This window comes from Podarcis cretensis (genome assembly GCF_951804945.1).
Source record: "Podarcis cretensis genome assembly, chromosome: Z".
NCBI lineage: Eukaryota > Metazoa > Chordata > Lepidosauria > Squamata > Lacertidae > Podarcis > Podarcis cretensis.
This window is the reverse complement of record NC_137184.1, coordinates 30,165,505-30,185,125: the sequence shown is the minus strand read 5'-3', so window position 1 is coordinate 30,185,125 and position 19,621 is coordinate 30,165,505. Positions and strand designations below refer to the sequence as shown.

The 19,621-nt window shown below is 42.3% G+C and overlaps 1 protein-coding gene across 1 annotated transcript in view; it reads left to right on the top strand.

Moving 5' to 3' along the window:
* The window catches only part of POF1B (POF1B actin binding protein), a 42,041-nt gene extending 22,881 nt beyond the window's left edge, over window positions 1–19,160 (top strand). The window contains exons 5-15 of the mRNA XM_079961171.1: window positions 2,070–2,200; window positions 2,794–2,821; window positions 4,089–4,163; window positions 5,492–5,584; window positions 6,606–6,719; window positions 6,924–7,076; window positions 9,451–9,561; window positions 10,549–10,677; window positions 12,439–12,515; window positions 13,660–13,774; window positions 16,179–19,160. Coding sequence (XP_079817297.1) covers window positions 2,070–2,200; window positions 2,794–2,821; window positions 4,089–4,163; window positions 5,492–5,584; window positions 6,606–6,719; window positions 6,924–7,076; window positions 9,451–9,561; window positions 10,549–10,677; window positions 12,439–12,515; window positions 13,660–13,774; window positions 16,179–16,199 — 1,047 coding nt within the window. The 3' untranslated portion in view covers window positions 16,200–19,160. The remainder of the gene's footprint in view (window positions 1–2,069; window positions 2,201–2,793; window positions 2,822–4,088; window positions 4,164–5,491; window positions 5,585–6,605; window positions 6,720–6,923; window positions 7,077–9,450; window positions 9,562–10,548; window positions 10,678–12,438; window positions 12,516–13,659; window positions 13,775–16,178) is intronic.
* The last annotated feature ends 461 nt before the right edge of the window (window positions 19,161–19,621 follow it).

Below are 19,621 nucleotides of genomic sequence, written 5' to 3'. Positions count from 1 at the left end.
CCCCAGCTGAGATAGCATTCTATAGCTGCTGAGCACACTCAGTCAATATTGGATGGTGGATAGGAGGAAACAAATTACTATTTCGGCAAACCTTGGGACCAGCATTTGAAATTCGCCTGGTGGCAGGTGCATTTTGCACCTGCTATAATAATAATAATAATTTATTATTTATACCCTGCCCATCTGGCTGGGTTTCCCTAGCCACTCTGGGCGGCTTCCAACAGAACACTAAAATACAATAACTATAGGCCACTTGCAACCAAGTGAAGATGCCTGGATGTCTCCACCATCTGGAGGTGCATGCCTGGGGATCCTTGGATCGAGACTGTTTTCACACATTAGCAACAACACATCCTGTAGTATTCTGTCAGTTAAATTTTATCTATACAATCAGAATGAATTTCAGGAACCAAAAAGTTGTATTGAAAAATACGACTTTTGAACCTTTTGGCCCCAAAATTGCAGCTAGGCATTACATTTTAGCAGCTGTAACCCTGGTTTAAGGAGCCATTTTGCACCTGGCTTATATATCTGAGTTTCTGACACTGCTTGGGATTCTTCTGAGCCTGCTAATTACCTCCTCTCCACTACATGGATAGTGGGGTTTTTGTTTGTTTGGTTTTTTGCTACATAAAGATCCACACTTGCTATGAGCATCTAGGATAAAAGCTGGATCTCATTTTCTCAACCATTTTGCTTACGGTTGCAACATGAGTAATGTGCAGCTGGGTAGCACAGGACCACTCCTGCTCTGAGCTTATGTGCTGATGGTATTGGGAACTAGAGTCGAAATGTGTGTTCATTTGCCTCCAGCAAAAGGCAGGCAATTTTGCAAGTACCTTAGCAGAAAAGTGCTGTTAGCCACAGAATTATGAAACCAAACGTACTAAGGTGGAGCGCTTGCAGGCAGAGAGGAGAAGACTGGATTCTAATAACATGAATTAAATACAGGACATGCCAACAGGCCTTAGGCCCCCCAGGAGGTCAAATGCATATTGTGGGAACAGCTGGAATTGAAGCTGGTGGCTTTCCTAAACCTATACTGCTGCTTTTATTCTGGTGTGTCTGGGGGGTGGGATAGAAGAAATGGAGTCTAATAAGGATGAATCATTTCCGTCTGTTTTGTCTCCTCTCTCACACACAAAGTTTTTAGCTGACTAGACTTGTTTCGACGAGCCCCTGGGGGTTCTGGCTATAGTTTTTTACTTTTGCATCTTCTCTTCACCTTTCCTCCACAAAGTTGGAGCTCACATCCTCTGAGAGTAGGATTTTATTTTATGATTTAAAATTTCTTATAGCTCACCTTCCATGGTACACTGCCCTGACAAGGCACACAAAAAATAAATAAAACAAATTAAAAATATAAGCAACAGCCCATGAATACGGCAAATTAAATATTTAACCATTAGTTTTAAGCTAGCAGCAGCTAAAGAATATTAGACACGGGGCATTAAGCAAATGCAAGCTGGAATCAGCATGCATGGAGAGTTCTTAGGTGTGATGAGCCTTTATGTACTTCCCAGGGCAGGTGTTCCAGAAATGTGGGGCCACCACTGAGAAGACCCCATTCCTGACACCAATCCTAAGGGTTTCACCAGCAGACCAGAGAGCAAATCTTGGATGCTGATTTTAAGAATAGGGCAGGCTCATATGGTCGTAGGCAATATTTAGTCATAATGATTTTAAAGTGCATGCGGGTCCTTTTCATCTCTAGCAAAGTTCCTCTTTCCAGTTTGTTCATGCACATTTTTCATTCTGTATTGGCTGTGGTGGTCACATGCACTGTATTGCTTCAGACTGCCATTTCTATTGTGTTTCCGGTAATTAATTGAATATCTTCTTTTCCGAACAAGACTCTTTAAATGGAGATTCTTATACAGTCTGGGTGTCTGTACTGAATTTGAAATTGTTTTTAAGTATGTTTTAATTGTTGACATTTTTCTCTTAATCACATTGGGATGTTGTTGTTATTGCTGTTGTTTTAAAGAACGATTGCAAATGCCCCAAATCATTTCCCACATTCATGGGCAAAGCAGACCCTAAAGCGGTCTTTTATTGTCTCCCACCAGGTGAAATGTGTATATGAAGTAAATGATCAGCTGGACTCTCGGTTCTTTGGCGAGCTCCTGGCAGAACTGCACCGCAAGAGCAGCGAACTCTATAGCTGTTTACTCCAGCATATCGAGAAGCTAGGTGGAAGGTAACTTTGTGCCTACCCCTATTTCTGGTGCTCTGGGAATCTTAGGAATGTTAGTCAGAGTTTTATAGATGGAAGGAGGGATGATCAGTTCAGCTGCATTCTGCAACTCCATTCTGCTTGTGAGTAATTAACCATTTGATTGCCTGTTTTTTGAGAAACTCTGTGAATTTAGAAAGCAGGAGGTCACAAATTCTGAATTTGAATATGAGTCTCCCCAGTTCTGCAACCAGTCACATAACCCAAGTTTCACAATTGGAGCATGTTGTGAAAATTTTGTTTGATTGTATACCTGTCAGTCATTATGAAGCCCTTCTGCTAATAGGCACAGTTAATGAACAGTTGGACTGTGTGCATGTGTGTGTGTGTATTTTGAATGGTGTGTGTTTCTTGTTTATAAATGTATGCATTTTGTCTGCTTCTGTCTGCATTTGCAGCTATAGGAACGAAAAGGTTATATTTAAGAATGAATGCTTACCTCTTACCTGAATCACCCAAGAGGACTTTAAAGAAATGTTGAAAACTTTACACAGCTGGCTAATGAAAATTATGTGCATTTGGAAATACTCTGTGCTAATGATGTCCTTTTCTTATAGGAGATATGAAATCGACTCTCTGAATCAAGTAAGTACTCCTAAAGATTTTTAGTATCCTCCATCAGTGGTCCATAGCTGCAGTCCAGTGAATCTCACAACAAATATCCTGAACTTGTACAGACATTACCTAACCATAGTTAGCTACCTTACACCTGGTCAAGAACCCAAATATAAGTGAAACCAGGGTTTTTGATTGCTTGAATTAAGCGCTAGCCTGTGGAGGGATGTGTGGAGATAGTAATGCCTACTTGCCAAATTGCAAGCAGAAAGGCTGAAGAGGTAGGGAAAGTGCCTTAGCCATGGTTTCTTAACGCAAACCATGGAAAGCAAACCTGTTTCTCACACTGGCTTGTGATCAGTCATTAAACCATGGTTAGGTGTTCAAACTAATGCTTCCTTAAATGATTAAGAAATCATAGGTGTGTTATATATTCTATAACATATTTCTATCATAATCTCACTTTATCAAAATGATGGTCAAAAACTATTTCCACACTGAGCAGATTGAGTGTGCAAAAGATTTAGTGGTCGCCATGCTCTTAGCAAGTTGTAGATAATGAGCTTGCCAAAAATATACAGGCTGTGTCCTCCATTGCATGCTAGGCCTGTAACCAAACAGTTTGCAGGAAGGCTGCTGTAAAGTTGATGAATACTTTAATTGCTTAAGTCCATCAGTTGCTGAAAACTTGTAACAGCTTCTTCTTTGCTTGGTTGAAGAAAAAGACTACATTGTCTGAAGTTCTTCACAAGGGACTCCTCCTTTCTGTACAATCCCTAAGTGTGCACTTCGCTAATTACTGAGGTGCAAGCTCTCTAATGAGGGTGAACCACAAGGTCCCTTGATGCCTCAGAGATACTGCACTTTCCAGTCCTCACAGCCCTTTTACCAGAAGAAGCTAATTGTGTTGGGTGGAGCTGCTTCACTAGTGTCGTGGCAGGTGGGTTGCTGTTGCCTACTGGGAGTGGGGAGGTCAGCTAATGCAAATGCACCAACAAGAGCACTATATTGGCTCTGCCAGGGTGCTTGCACTGTGCTGCCCTGTCTCTCTCCCTCCTAGCAAGCAACAGTGACTAACCAGCCAGAGAGTTAGCATAGTGGTTCTGCCTTACCTGGCATATAACTCTAATAGGCAACAAGAGTCTGTTGCCATTTTGCTTTCTGTGTCTTTCAGTTGCTCATAATATTTTGTGCTTGTTCCATGATTTATTTATATATTTTTTTGCTGCTATCAATAGATGAGAACCAGGTCTAATACTCACTCTGTCTTTTTTGTCTCTTGTTTCTAAATTAATAGACGGAAGATATTGAGAGTTTGATTCCTAAAGGGATTTCTGAATCAACAAAGCAACAAATCCGTTATCTCCTGGAGGTAGGGCATTCCGTATGTGGGCGTGAGGTGGAAAGTAATCTGCAAAAACTAAAAGGGAATGTTTGCCTGGCTTTGTGTTATGAAAACACTTTTTAAAAAATACCATCATTCTCATTTGTAGCGACTTGTCTGAACAAATCAACAGATTCCATTGTGGATGCTGATCCATGCTTTACATGTGTGATTTGAAAATGCCAGGTTTCTCCCTAGTCTTATTTTGTATTCTTTATTTTAACTTCTAACCATACAACAATCAGAATATATTTTTAAACAACCAACAGCGAACCCTGGACAAATTTAAAATTATAATCAGGAATCAGATATTGGCTAGAAAGAACCTTTTCATGCATGCATGTGTGTATATAATAGGCAGGAAGAACACTATATCTTTAGGGAGGGGTGTTGGGATTAAAAGCCCGTATAAATTCTATAAATCAAACCAATTCGCAACAAAAGTGTAAAAATAAAAATCAGCAAGGGGGAAGTCTTACCTACTTTGAATTTTAGGGATGTATACCAGCTAGAGCTGGGGGAGGAATTCACTCTAATTCACAGTATCCAAAACAATATGAGGACCAAAATACAGCTATTCTTTCCAATTTGCAGTTCTTCAAATTTTGCAACACAGTTGTTTAGCCAAGTGGCAAGCACAAAAATGCATATACTAGGGTAAAGTGTTCATAGACATGCATGTATAAGTGAAAGTAACATACAAGAATGTACTTTGTAAGGGGGAAACACTCTGCAAAAATGTGTACATTGGATACAGATTTGCCTGTCTCTTACAGTAACCATAAGATTCAGTTCAGATCCTGATTCAGTGCTTTGGAAAACACCCTGATTTGCTTTGAAGCAACTCCAGAGGCAGATATAGATTAGGTTCTGAATCTGAATCCCATTTCTGAAAAATGAAAAGTTGTACTTCGCTCATTCAATATTAAAAATGATGTAGACTTTTTAAATTTCCCCATGATGTTGAATGGGCTATATATTTTTTCTTCTTTTTGGCAGAACTTGTTGAAATTGGCTTGCCTTGTATCGCTCTTACTAAAAGGAAAAAACTTGCTGCATCCCAGACAAACAGATGCAAGGGAGTTGTTGTTTTTTACTGGGTGGTTGTTGTTGTTTTTCCACCTTAAACTTATTTTATTTTGAATTAATGGGTTGTATCCAGTGTTAGTTCTACTCAGAGAAGACCAATTGAAAATAATGGATTTAAGTATATTAATTTTAATGGGCTTATTCTGAGTAGAACTTAGTTGGAGTAACTAGATTATTTTGCTTCTCTGAAATGACCCTGAAATTTACTTTCCCTCCTTCTTTCCTAGATGAGAGTAACAGCTGATAAGTCAATGAGGCTTGTCCTTGCTACATTCAACAACCTTCGAGAAGAGCTTGTTCATCTTCAGGATGACTTAGGGGTGAGTGGCTGTCCTGGTTAGTCTGTGTCCAAATGTATTTGATTAGTTCATCAATTGGTATACAAGACTGGGATTCCCAAATCTACTTAGGGTGCAACCACCAGAATTGTTGACCCCTGCCCCTGCTTGCATGGCCGACCCTTCTACTGTACAATGCCTGATTTTGAAACCCTCCTTGATTTCAAAAGACCCCTGTCATGTGACATGTTCTTGATAAACACAAATTTTCCTTTGTCCAATTGGGCAGAGGCAAGTGACTTCAGCATTTCCAAATGAAACTTCATGTTAGCTGTTTCTTCTCAAGTGTTTTGTAGGAACTTGTCATCTTCGTTTTTGGGTGATCAAATCAAAGGCTATGGATGCTTTATGGTCCTCTCTGAAAGTGACCCTTAGGCACGCACTGTAGTAATTCCTCAGAAGCGAGTCCTTCACTGAGAACTTGAGCTTGCTTCCTTTCGCTCCTCTTCCCTCCTCTTCCCTTTTTCCTTTAATGCTGTTTCTTTTAGATATGTGGGCAAGGGCTGCCTTGTTTTAATTGATTGCATATAAGCCACTCTGGGAGCTTCTTCAGCCAAAGTGCAGAGTACAGATGTTATCTAAACAAGGAAATAAAATACATACCAAAAGAGAACCCTTGACCCCCAAAAGGTTCCTAGTCCTCCCGGCTCTTTTTTGGGATATAGTCCCCTTGGACCAGTATGGGACTGAGCTGCAGTTGCTGATGGAACAGTAGTATGTGCCCCTATTCTGCTGTCCTTCAAACTGTGTTTTTGAACCACTTCCTGGCTTCCTGGCTACCATCCAAATCACCTGAGAGATTTTTAGCTTTGGGCCCAGTAAGGAGGAGTTTCAGGTTTGTCTCTTCACGTTGCAATAAGCATGTTAGTTTCTCCATTATAATTCTTGGTCCTGCGTGTCCACCATCATAGCAGCATAGGCCCATCTGAATTTTCAAAACTGTCATCTGAATTTTCAAAAAAAAAAAAAAATCCTTTTCATAATGAGCATTTTGCTTTCACAGAAACTGGAAACTGACAAAGTGCTGCTTGAGAAAGACCTGGCTTTTAAAGAGTCCCAAGTAAAAGAGTATGAAACCCTTCTGGAGTCGGTGCGAGAGAATAATCGCCAACAGCAGGTAGGTTTGCATGCTTATCGGACTGAAACAATAAATCTCAGTGGACCTGAATTGAGCCTCAGGAGCATGTGGCAATGTTAAGAGTGCCTGCCCTGAGGATCAAAGTACCTTGGTGGTAGGGGGTACGCAAGGTACAACATTCCCAGTGGTAAATTGGCCCCAGGTTGTCTAAGCTTACCTGCTTCCTGCCATGTGCGTTCACAGCAAGCCCTCAGGGAGTACACTCTGAAGTGCCGCTCGCTGGAAGAGCAGCTCCTCTCTCTCCGGCACAACGACGGAGACCGAGAGTTCCGGCTGAAAGACCTGGAATACAGCAAGCGAGCCTTGGAGCAAGAAATCCAGAATCTGAGACTCCAGGTAAAGGCAGGCCTTTGTTTCTATTAACGTGTGACCTAATGACGAGTGACTGGGCCTCCCCAGCCTTAGTTCAGTAATCTAACCCAGGTACAGGGAACCTTTTATTATTATTTTTTGTCCTGCCAAGGGCCTCATTCACTTGGAAGGAATGAGGGTCAAGGGTTGCGTGCTGGCACTTGTGGGGTGGGGGGCAAATGCCAATATTGATAGGTGCTGGAGCCCAAAATGCGTGGGTTGCCCTTTTCTCTCTCTCATGCGCTTTCTGCTGCTCCCTTCATAGGGATGGAGGAATGCTGCCTTGAGCATAGGCCCATCCAGCTCAATATTCCCTGCACTCAAATTTGGAGCTATACTTGACAATCTGATAAAGTTGACAGTTTACTTGGACTTTGTGATTTTAACTCAATTGCAAAGTACTCATTCTGTGTGCCTTATTTCATAATTTTGTTTTTCACCTTTTAACTTTTGTCTGTTGATGTAATAACGTTCTCTCTGTTTTATATGCATTATAAAATGAAATACTGATAATAAACTTTGCAAGGGGGGGGGAATGCTGCCCACACTGGCTGACAACAGTGCTCCAGAGTTTCATACAGTGGCACCCCCCAGCTTTATCTCAATGGGGTGAACGTTGAATCTGAGATCTTCTGCATGCAAAGCAGAGCATGAAAAGAGAGCCCTCCTATCTTTCTCATTCTGCCACCCCGTTTTCTCCCTCATTGGCACCCACATGAAACTGGGCTTGAGAGCTGCATGTAGATGAGAGGCTTCAGGTTGCCCCCCTGTGGTCTAAGGGCTATGCTACAACCATGAGCCAGAAATCAGTGAATACTTGCTATTTTCTGGTTAAACCAGCAAGATAGGCAGGATATGCAGAGAAGCCTTTTATGGCCTTCTGGTGATGAGAATAACACCATCCTCTGCATAAGAACATAAGAAAAGCCTGGCTGCTGGATCAGGCTAATGGTCCTTCTGCTTCAGCATCCTCTTCTCAACAGTGCCCAGGTCTAGGGGTTCCTGGTTCTAGCCACAGGAGCTTCTGATGCCTCCAGTTAATTAAAAAAGGGGAACGTGGTGTGGTTTGAAAACAAGTAAAATCTATATTGGAGAACCCTTGGCAAACTGCTGCTGGTCAGCAGGCAGTTCTAGGCTGCAAGTAGCAATAAAAGAAGGTACAGTGGTGCCTTGCAAGACGAAATTAATCCGTTCCGCGAGTCTCTTCGTCTAGCGGTTTTTTCATCTTGCGAAGCAAGCCCATTGACGGCTTAGCGGATTAGCGCTATTAGCGGCTTATCGGCTTAGCAGATCAGCTGATAAGCGGCTTAGAGGCTTAGAAAAAGGGGGGGGAGGAAAAAAACCCCGCAGGAACTCGCAAGACATTTTCGTCTTGGGAAGCAAGCCCATAGGGAAATTCGTTTTGCGAAGCGCCTCCAAAACGGAAAACCCTTCTGTCTAGCGGGTTTTCCGTCTTGCGAGGCGTTCGTCTTGCGGGGCACCACTGTAAGAAGAGCCTACTGGATCAAGCCAATAGCCCAACTAGTCCAGCATCCTGTTCTCACAGTGGCCAATCAGATGCATGCGGGAAACCCACAAGCAGGACTCAAGCTCAAGATCCTTCTCCCTCGTGTGGTTTCCAGCAACTGGTATTCAAAAGCATCATTTCCTCTGCCTGTGGAGGCAGCCATCTTAATTGATAGCCACTGCCAGGGATAGCCTTTGTCCTCCACGAATTTGTCCAGTCTTCTTTTAACACCTTCCAAGTTTGTGACCATGACCACCTTCGTTTGGAGTGAACTCAGTGAGTTCAACTATGCACCATGTGAAGAAGAAAAGTAAAGGGACCCCTGACCGTTAGGTCCAGTTGTGGACATCTTGCTCTATAGGCCAAGGGAGCTGGTGTACAGCTTCCAGGTCATGTGGCCAGCATGACTAAGCCGCTTCTGGCGAACCAGAGCAGCACACAGAAACGCTGTTTACTTTCCTGCCGGAGCAGTATCTATTTATCTACTTGCACTTTGACGTGCTTTTGAACTGCTAGGTTGGCAGGAGCAGGGAACGAGCAATGGGAGCGCACCCCGTCACGGGGATTTGAACCGCCGACCTTCTGATCAGCAAGCCCTAGGCTCTGTGGTTTAACCCACAGCGCCACTCTCATCTCTTTTATGTGAAGAAGTACTTTCTTTTATATGTCCCGACTCTTCCAATGTTCAGCTTCCTTGGGTGTCAACCGGTTCTAGAGATGCGAGAGAGGGAGATGAGGGAAATTTCTTTGAACATCAGTTTTGTGACGGAGCTCGGTGATAGTGACCCTGCTTTTTATCATCTTTGCCGTTTGCAAAAGTCAAACTAAATTAAGCATTTTGCTCTTGCACAGGCTTCCTCTAACACTCCAGGCCAGACCACCGTTGACGAACTATCCAGCCGCTATGTGGAGATGATCAACCAGCTTAGAGAGGATAAGGACAGGGAGATCCGCAACCTCAGGGTATGTCAGCTTTTCTTGTGGGGACACCACAGGGGGAGAAAGTCCATATCGAACCTCTCCAAGCACACCTCTGCGTTTGTACAGCTCAGGGCCACAGTGGTTGTGGCATCAGGAAATCAGTGATTGAACTGCCTGCTTTCTAAAATTATTCCTACTATTAAAAAGGTTAATGGCAGCCACTGGGATGCTATTAACCTTTTTAATAGTAAGAATAATGGGCACTGGCAGTGTTGTTTAGCCCTGTCCCTTTATATCATTTTTGCCTTTTAAATTGCCCTCCACCCGAAGCTGCTACCTGCTCCATGGAACAAATAGCAGCTTCAAGGAAAAGAGATTTTAATCGGGGGGTGCAATGAGCGCAGTGGGTCGACCCCTTCCATATGCATAGCCCCAGTTAGTTTTAAACACACAATTACTATTGCACATTAGAAAACCCAGAAGGACAGCTGAACCACAAATCTCCCGATGTCACTGGGGGTATGAAAATTCTTGCTGCTCGCTATGAATGCTGGCAGTAGCATCTTATTAATCGTTGTTTTTATTCTGAGGGTCGTAAGCCTCTGGGTGGGTGTCATCGGATCCAAAGGGTGAGGTATTTTTATTTACATTAATTTGTTTTTTATTGTATCCTTTGCTGAAAGTTTCAATGAAAATACATTTTTTTTAAAAAAAAAAAAAAGGTGGGGTACCAGTATTTTAATAAGCAACAAAATAAAGAGTACCAGTGTTAAAAAATAAAATTTAAGTTAGTAAGTTTTGCTTGGTTTTGCAACAAAACCCTTTATGAAAGGGGGTTAGTATTATTGTAACCACACTGCAGAGGAGGCGAGATTCATAGTGGAGACTCCCTACATTTGCTCTGGAAATCCTGGCTTTCCCATATTCTCCAGTTCCATTCCTTGACTTTTTATCGCTTGCCTTTTTTTATTGTTTTCTTTAAAAAAATATCTGTATCTGAGCATGTGACCTGCTGTTCTTGTTTTCTAGTCCAAATTATGTGAATTCCAGCGGGATTTTTCAAGGAAGCAGGGGAGTGACACTGACCTCCAGATTAGACTGCAAGACCTGACTTTAAGGCTGGAAGAGAGAGATGCCACATTGAAGCAGTTGGAAGATGTAAGTAGCGCTGCTTTGCAGACCGTGGTGCAACGGGCAGTTGTTTGGAACTGCCCAGGCAGTCTCCCCCACTTTTATTTTTATTATTATTAAATTTCTTTACCAATATTCATTCAAGGATCACAGGGTGGTTCACAAGATAAAAACACAAAAATACAGAACATGGTAACAGACCGAAACACTACGCCCCCCCCCCCCAGTTCAAAAGACCATAGGTTGTTTAATTAGCCAAAAGCTATGTTTTAGGAACATAGAATCATAGAAATGTAGAGTTGGAAGGGGCCACAAGGATCCTGTAGTCCAATCCCCTGCAACGCAGGAATCTTTTGCCCAACGTGGGGCTTGAACCCACAATGCTGAGATTAAGAGTCTCATGCTGTACCGACTGAGCTATCCAGAAAGCTGCCTTCTACTGAGTCAGACCATTAGTTTGTTGCTTGGCTGTGGTACACCTAGGTTTCAGGGAGAGGTCTCTCCCAGTCCTACCTGGAGATGCCAGGGATTGAACTTGGGAACTTCTGTATCCAAGGCAGATGCTCTACCATGGAGCTATGACCCTTCCCCAAAGAGAAGGTTTTCCTGCTGCCTCTCTTGATTCCTTAATGCAAGCAGATAAATCAAGGAATAGCCCATGCTGCATGATCTGGAGTGCTTTCATGATAACTGCCCAGTACTTTGAGTTCCCAGCCTTTCATTTGTCTACATGCTCAGCAACACAAGGTTTGTACACCTGCATGGAGGTTGACAGGCACACCAGTACAGAGCAGAAGTCTCAAGAGTTTTCCATTTCTCCAGTCTGCCTTCTTCTCCTTCCTTGTGAGATAATTTGGCATTTAGTAATCATTCTGTAAACATTCATATCCATCCTTGGCTCAGTGATAGAGCATCTGCTAGCACAGAGGAAATCCCAGGGTCATTCTTCAGGCAAGACTGGGAATGTTCCCTATCTGAAACCTTGGAGAACCATTGCTAGTCAGTATTGATTAGTGTAGCACCCAGCTTAACACCCCAAACTCATAACAATACTGAGGCAGATGGGCCAATGTTCTGGCTTGGTCAAAGGAGCCCAGTTAAGAATGTTATTGATATAAATGTGTTGAATGATACAAGCAAAGCCCACTAAGGGATAGCAAACAGAATACCACTATGTAAACAACGCAGCAGTTTTCCAAACACACAGTGAGATCTCCAGGATTCAAACTCATTTTGCACTTGTTCAACAAATGGGTGGCAGCTATTAACCTCTTATTGCTTTAATTTCTTCTTCCTGTTAAGGAAATGCTGTTGCTGTGAATCCTGAAAACATATTATTGTAAAAATCACCCACTGCATAATATGGAGTATACAATATAAGACCATGGTCCAAAATATAAATGGAATACCTATTGAATTATATTATACATGCCTCTCAATGCAACCCCTGATGTTCCCAAGGTGCCTTAGTTTGGCCTGGTTCAGGCATGTGTGTGTGTATCAGCCTACTAAGCCCAGAAATACATAGGTCTTGTGCCTCCATCCTCCATCCTTATGCCATTCCTTCCTTCTTCTTCCATTCAACATTTCCTGGCTAATTAACCATAGTTCAGCGACCTCTTGATCAATATCCCAATATGAAGTGTTCTTTAGTCATGACAAGCCTCTACCTTTCAAAGAACTGGATTTTACTTGTGATCGTCACTGTGTTAATGCCTTGATAAAGATTTTGAGTGAAATAGCCTTTTTTAAGAAATCTCTCTCTCTCTCTCTCTCTCTCTCTCTCAGGAAATCTTCAGATTGAAACAAGAAAAACTAGCAAACAATTCATCCCAAGGAGTAACAAAGACTATCATCACTAAAAAGTAAGGGCACTGCATGCAACTCTTTTTCTTTCTGACTGTCTGACTGTCTTGTGCTGCAGGTGTGTGCAATGCTTTACAGCAGGAGTGGGGAACCTTGAGCCCATTTGGTTCTTCATTTGACTCTCCATTTAGCTATCCAGGCTGTTTTGGAGAAGCCACACTCACCCGCCCAAAACCTGATGTCACACATAGAGCTGGCACTTATCAGCTGATTTTCAAACTCTTGGGAACCCCATGCAAGGAATTTTGGCAGATGGGCAGGACATCCTACCTGTCAGTCATGTGATAATGGTGTCATGTGACTGAAAGGTGTAATAATAATTAGTATTATTTATACCCCACCCATCTGGCTGAGTTTCCCCAGCCACTCTGGGCGGCTTCCAACAGACTAATAATAATAAATAAAGCGATAAAACATCAAACATTAAAAACTTCCCTAAACAGAGCTGCCTTCAGATGTCTTCTAAAAGTCAGATAGTTGTTAATTTCTTTGACATCTGATGAGAGGATGTTCCACAGGGTGGACACCACTACCAAGACGGCCCTCTGCCTGGTTCCCTGTAACTTGGCTTCTCACAGTGAGGGAACTGCCAGAAGGCCCTTGGAGCTGGACCTCAGTGTCTGGGCAGAACCATGGGGGGTTCTTCAGGTATACTGGGCCAAGGCTGTTTAGGGCTTTAAAGGTCAGCACCAACACTTTGAATTGTGCTCGGAAATGTACTGGGAAGGATCTGGCTCATGGAGCCGAAAAGATTTCCATTCCTGACCTTACAGAACATAAGAGCTACAAATCCCGGAGTGGTCAACCCCTCCTTTCAGAGAACTCTTAGAATTGTAGCTCTGAACTGAATGGGAGAGTGGGCCTCCTAACAGCCCTCGGCACCTTTAATAATCTACTGGTCTCCAAATGCTTTGGGGGAAGCCGAGACTATTGCCATGGTATAAGAGTGCTTTAAATGTATCATGCGGATCTGATGCCAGAATGTTTTGCACACTATAGGTAAAGGTAAAGGTAAAGGTAAAGGTACCCCTGCCCATACGGGCCAGTCGTGACCGACTCTGGGGTTGCGCGCCCATCTCACTCAATACCACACTATATGTGGTATTAAAATAGAAATGCTGATAGGTCCTTTTGAAATTCCAGGTACAGGAATCAGTATCCTATCCTTGGCCTCTTGTCTGATGACTACAATGTCACATCACCTGTAAAGGAATCGCAGACAATTGTAATTGAAAAAACTGGAGAGATGTGGAAGCAGGTAAGTCATCCTTAGGGGAATGTTTGTTCCGGAAGTCACTTAAGAAAGATGTACAGCTACAGTGACTGTTTTTCTGAGCATTATTAATTCTCAGAAAAACAATTCATTTAATTAAGTAATATACTGCTTTGTGCCAAAATGGCTTCTAAGCAGTTTATAACTAAAAATCCATACATCAGTTCTGGCACTTCTCAGGTGGGTTCCGCTGCCATTCTAAGAGAACAAGGGTGGCATTCATGGCGAGTTCTGGCACCTCTTTTTCTAGAAAAATAGCATTGCCATGCATAATTAAAATGCACAATAAAACAATTCCACTGAAGCATTCATACGCCTTTAATTAAAATGTAAATAAAGCAAGCCAGTTAAAAAGTATGACATTTAAAAAGCATTTAAAGCAATAAGATGTCAAGTTCAAGTTGTGGGTGTGCTTGCCTAAACAAATGTGTCTTCAGGACACAGTAGAATGCCATGGGGCATTTAGTATTTCAGCAGGGAGGGCATTCCACAACACTGGTAATACCAGTTAAAGAAACACCTCTGTTACCATATGCCAATATTTATCAGGCCATGGCAAAACTCACTGGGTTTCATGTAGTGGATGGGCATAGTGCGTTCCCCACAGTTACCTTTTGTGAGGGATATCCTAGGGTTGCCATATTTCAAAAAGTGAAGATCCAGACACAAAAGTTGTTGAGTTGATTTTGGTTTGCCAAAGTTGTGTGAAAAATGGGCAAAAACGACACTGCCAACATGGCATATATGCCATATATATATGCCAACATATGTCCAGATTTTCACAGACATTTTGCCTATTTCTTCCTGGACACTGCTTCCTACTACAGTATTCAGGATACCTCTGGGAAATTCTGGACATATGGCAACCCTAGGATTTCCCAGGTGTGGGCAGCAGCCCATATGCAATATTTCTTCATGGGTAGCCATTTTGAATCAACATAGGAAGCTGCTTTATACCAGGTCAGACCAATGGTCCATCTAGCTTGGTAGTATCTACATTGACTGGCAGCCGCTCTCCAGGGTTTCAAGGAGGAATCTTTCCCAGCCCTCCCTGGGGATTGAATGTTGGATTATCTACATGTAAAGCTCTGCCGCTCTGCTACCACAGCCCTTCCCCCAAGACATTGTTCTCAGACATTTTTTTCAGATTGCTGGATATTGTGAACTGGGTTGTAATCTGTTTCAGTGCCCCCCAAACTTTATAGGATGTGGCACCATGGGCTGGGGTGCTGAGGTGAACAATTGGCAGAAATCTGGGATGGCCCTCCCAATGGCATCTGTAGACAAGAGGTAGTGGCAGTGCGGAGAAATTAGGATATATGGAGTGAGACCCAGGTTTTGCCAGCAAAGATGTATCCCAGTACAGAAAATTTGTGCTAAAAGTTAAAAGGCATATTAATCCTAAATCTTGAGGACAAGGTCCAAATCTTGAAAGTCTGCCCAGCTAGTTCCGCATACCCAATGGGACTTTAGGGTTGTGTTCTTAAACAGCAATTCCCCAGGCTCCATGGCCAACTGCTTTTGAAACCTTGGGAATTCAAAAGCAGTTTGCAAAATGACTTCGTATGCAAAATCAACAACAACAACCCCAGCCAACTAAACCTACATAAGAGCAACATTCCCAATTAGATGTTTGAAAAGGGTGTGTTGAAGTTGCCCTTTGCATGCCAGACAGGAAATCTTTCATTTTTCAGTTGATTTTTCTTGCTTTCTTCAAAATGTCGCAAAGTGCCCTTTGCGGTGTTACAGTTTATTTAAACTGATTAGGGCACAAAACCTTAGCTTCTTGCATTTGGTGTATGAAACTTGAGCTTTCAGAATAAATAGCAAATAATTATTATTTTTAAAATCTAATGAATGTATGCAGACGTAGAGCATGAATCATAGAATCATAGAGTTGGAAGAGACCACAAGGGCCATCGAGTCCAACCCCCTGCCAAGCAGGAAACACCATCAGAGCACTCCTGACATATGGTTGTCAAGCCTCTGCTTAAAGACCTCCAAAGAAGGAGACTCCACCACACTCCTTGGCAGCAAATTCCACTGTCGAACAGCTCTTACTGTCAGGAAGTTCTTCCTAATGTTTAGGTGGAATCTTCTTTCTTGTAGTTTGGAACCATTGCTCCGTGTCCGCTTCTCTGGAGCAGCAGAAAACAACCTTTCTCCCTCCTCTATGTGACATCCTTTTATATATTTGAACATGGCTATCATATCACCCCTTAACCTCCTCTTCTCCAGGCTAAACATGCCCAGCTCCCTTAGCCGTTCCTCATAAGGCATCGTTTCCAGGCCTTTGACCATTTTGGTTGCCCTCCTCTGGACACGTTCCAGTTTGTCAGTGTCCTTCTTGAACTATGAATGATAATGTGTTTTCTTTGTTTTGCAACAGGAGGCCTTTACGGCTGATTAAAGAACTGCTTCCTTTCTTTCAAGTATGAACAAGTTCCCTGGACAAGCCACAGCTGATCAGAGGAGTTCATGTGCAAATGAATGTTGTTACATTATTTTTCTGCTTTTCTTCTTCTCCTGTTGATTTTTCAAGTCTGAAGCGCAAAACAGTCACGGTTAGGGAAAAAATGTTACAGGCACACTATATAATGGTGTGTGTGGAATGGGGGTGTCTTGGCTTTGATTGTTCACATATGAGTGGTTTTCAAACATTCTTCTTCCTTCAGTCTTAATTATATTGGCTCATCAGCAGAGATACTCTGGTGTGTCTTGAAAAGGAGTTTGAGGTGTATGAGTTCATACAAGGGACTGCCAGGTTTGTCTTCCCCATTGACCCATGGGAACAGAGAATGTCACTTAGAATGTACCCAGTTCATTGCAAAGGTGAGTAGCAATGGGTGAATGGTTTTTCAGGAAAGCTCATAAGATGTTAGGAAGCTGCCTTGTACTGAGAGCATTAGTCCATCTCAGTAGTGTTTGAAGTGATTTCAGGTGGGATGCTTCACAGTCAGTCCTACCTGGAGAGGCCAGGAGTTGAACCAGCTGATCTTCTGCGTGCAAGGCAGATACTCTAGCACTGAGCTATGAACTGAGCTTTTCATCAAGGGATGCTTGTGTTCCCTCAAATGCAATGTGGCAACTACTATAGCAAATTGTCTTTTGAATGAATTCCCCACCCCCTACTGCCCTATCCTATAATCTCACTGGAAAACAGACACACACAACTCGTTATGCTTTGGATAAAATAAGTTTCTCCTCTCCCTCCCTCTCTCTCTTTTTTCGAAAAGTTCAGGTGTGCCACTTTTGAAATTAATCCATCATGCTGGATAGTTAGCAATGTCTGTGGGTTGACTTCATCACTTTGCAGTGCAAGGTCAATTGACAAAACTGAACAGTCAGGGTTGAGTTGTATATAGTAAACTTGCTTGCATGATTTTCGTGGTGTCAAAGGGCAGGGGGTGGGGAGCCCGACATGCTGGGGTGTGTGAATTGACTAGAAAGGACCATTTCCCATGGTAGATATCATGGTCAACTTAAGTTGGGAGGTTATTAGCAGGTGTCATTCAGAGAAAATTACATGATGCCTATGCCCATTTTTCAAGTGTGACTTGGAAATGGTGTGATCACACAGTGACCATTTTGGGAGCTTTAAATAGTGCAGAAGTCACACCATGCTCCCCCCTCAAGCTAATGCTAATGAAGACCCTCCAACTTGCCTAATCTGGGAAGGTCACAGCTATAGGGTAGTAATGGTGGGTTGTTGTGTTCACTGATAAAACTTGTTAGCCATGCACTTAAACCTCATTGATTTTTCAATCAGATAGAGGGGTGCCTATCTCCATTTGGGCAGTGCTCATTGTAAATAGGAAATCTGTGGGGCAGCATAGCAGGAAGGGTGTGTATGACACTTACCCAGAATCAGCCTAATGATGTGTTTGATGGCAAACACTCATACTGGTGTGTCTGCCAAAATAACATCATGTTTCCTGACAATGAGTGTTAAGCACAAGAATGTTGTCACCACTGCCATAATCACTCTTGCAGGGGAATGAGGTGGGCTGATAAAAAATAATAATGAAAATGTTCTTTCGAGGAGTGTGTCTGGCGATTGTTATATCCCAAGGCAGCTATCTTGGGACTAAGCTTTTAAGCAGTTATTATCAAATTTGTTTTACCAATTGTGACTGTTATTATCATCTTGATAGCATATAATTTTCTGTTTTGCATGTAGAGCTTTTTGTTTTCTTGTTCAGTCCTCTATACAGTACTGAAAAAAAATGAAACAAACCCCGAGTTTTGCCCAGCAAAGTTGTTTTGTTAACAAAATAACTCCAGTTTTACTCCCACCTAAATATTGGAACTTTGGACCAGAGTAAACTGTGGTTTACTCTTGTAAATCATCTCAATTTCTGATCCACAACTAGCATATGCTTTTCCTACCCTTCAATTTTGCATTCCCAGGCAGGCTGCAAAAACAGGTTAATCTACCCGAAGCGAGCTTCCATTTATGCTTTGTTGGCTGCCATTATACCTTGCATTGGCCTATTTATTGGTAAAAATGAGGGCAGCACCCAAAATAGAAATCAGAGAGAGAGAGACGGAGAGAAACAATCTGTAGGAGGGGGGGGGGGAAATAATCAAGGTTTCCATTTGAAATGCATTAGGTATTTTCTACTTTTTTCCAGAACTTTGAGATTTGCCTCTCTCTTTTTTAAAATCTTTATTTAAAAAAATGTTTTCCCAGATTCTGCAAATTAAAGAGGCATACCCAAGGAGCACCATCAATTAGGAACCCAATAAAATGAACTAAATTGGACAAGAGCACATTCCACACTCTTGAACACTCTTGATCTAGCTCTGAGGGCCTTCTGCCGATTCCCTGTGAGAAGTAAGGTTACAGGGAACCGGGCTGAGGGCCTTCTATGGAATGCCCTTCGATCAGATGTCATGACTTTTAGAAGACATCTGAAGGCAGCCCTGCTCAGGGAAGTTTTTCATGTTTGATGTCGTATTGTGTTTTAATCTGTTGGAAGCTGCCCAGAGTGCCTGGGGGAACCCTGTCAGATGGGCAGCAAATAAATAAATTATTAATAGTATTATTTTTATTATTAGTATTATTATTATTGGCACACTTCCCAATCATTTCATTAGAACACCAACTGGAGATGTTTGTAGCTCAACAGCAGAGTGGTGTTGGTTATGCAGCTACAAAATAACACTTTACTAGGTTTTTGTAGGGATTTGTTTTGTGGGTACATGGGCGCTCCCTTCCCTCTCTTTTCTCACAGCGTGATGGATGTTGGTCATTTTGGGAGCTGACACATAACAGTCTGTATCTGTATCAATAAGCCCTTAACAGTTTACAGGGGGCAAGCCTACATATATCTTTGTTAAAACAAAATAAATATATTTGTAAGCTTGATTTCTTAGCTGTCGCCTGAAGTTTTTAGATTATTGATGTATGAAGTTGGTAACTCTACGAGATGGTAATATCAAGTATGAAATGTTCTTTTTAAAAGTCAATTATATTTTTTAATTGGGGTGGGGCGGATTCATGTGCTTCAGTGCAGCAGTCTCTAGCATTAATGGGCTCACTAATGAACAGAACTTGCCTGCAAAGCGCATTTTTCTCCATTTCATGGGGTTTGCCATACACATATCATGAAATACCTTTTTACCTGGAGCTTAGTTCTTCCCACTGAAGTATACGGGACAGGCAGCATCTATACATAACAAAACCTCTTGGCTATGTGGAATAGCCACAAGTCGCAACATTGCCTAAAGGGCTAACATAATGGACTTTAATATGGGGAAGAGGAAGTCATGAATGATGGGCAAGATGACCAAACCTTCCGGGCAATTATTGCTTTTTAAGAATGGAGT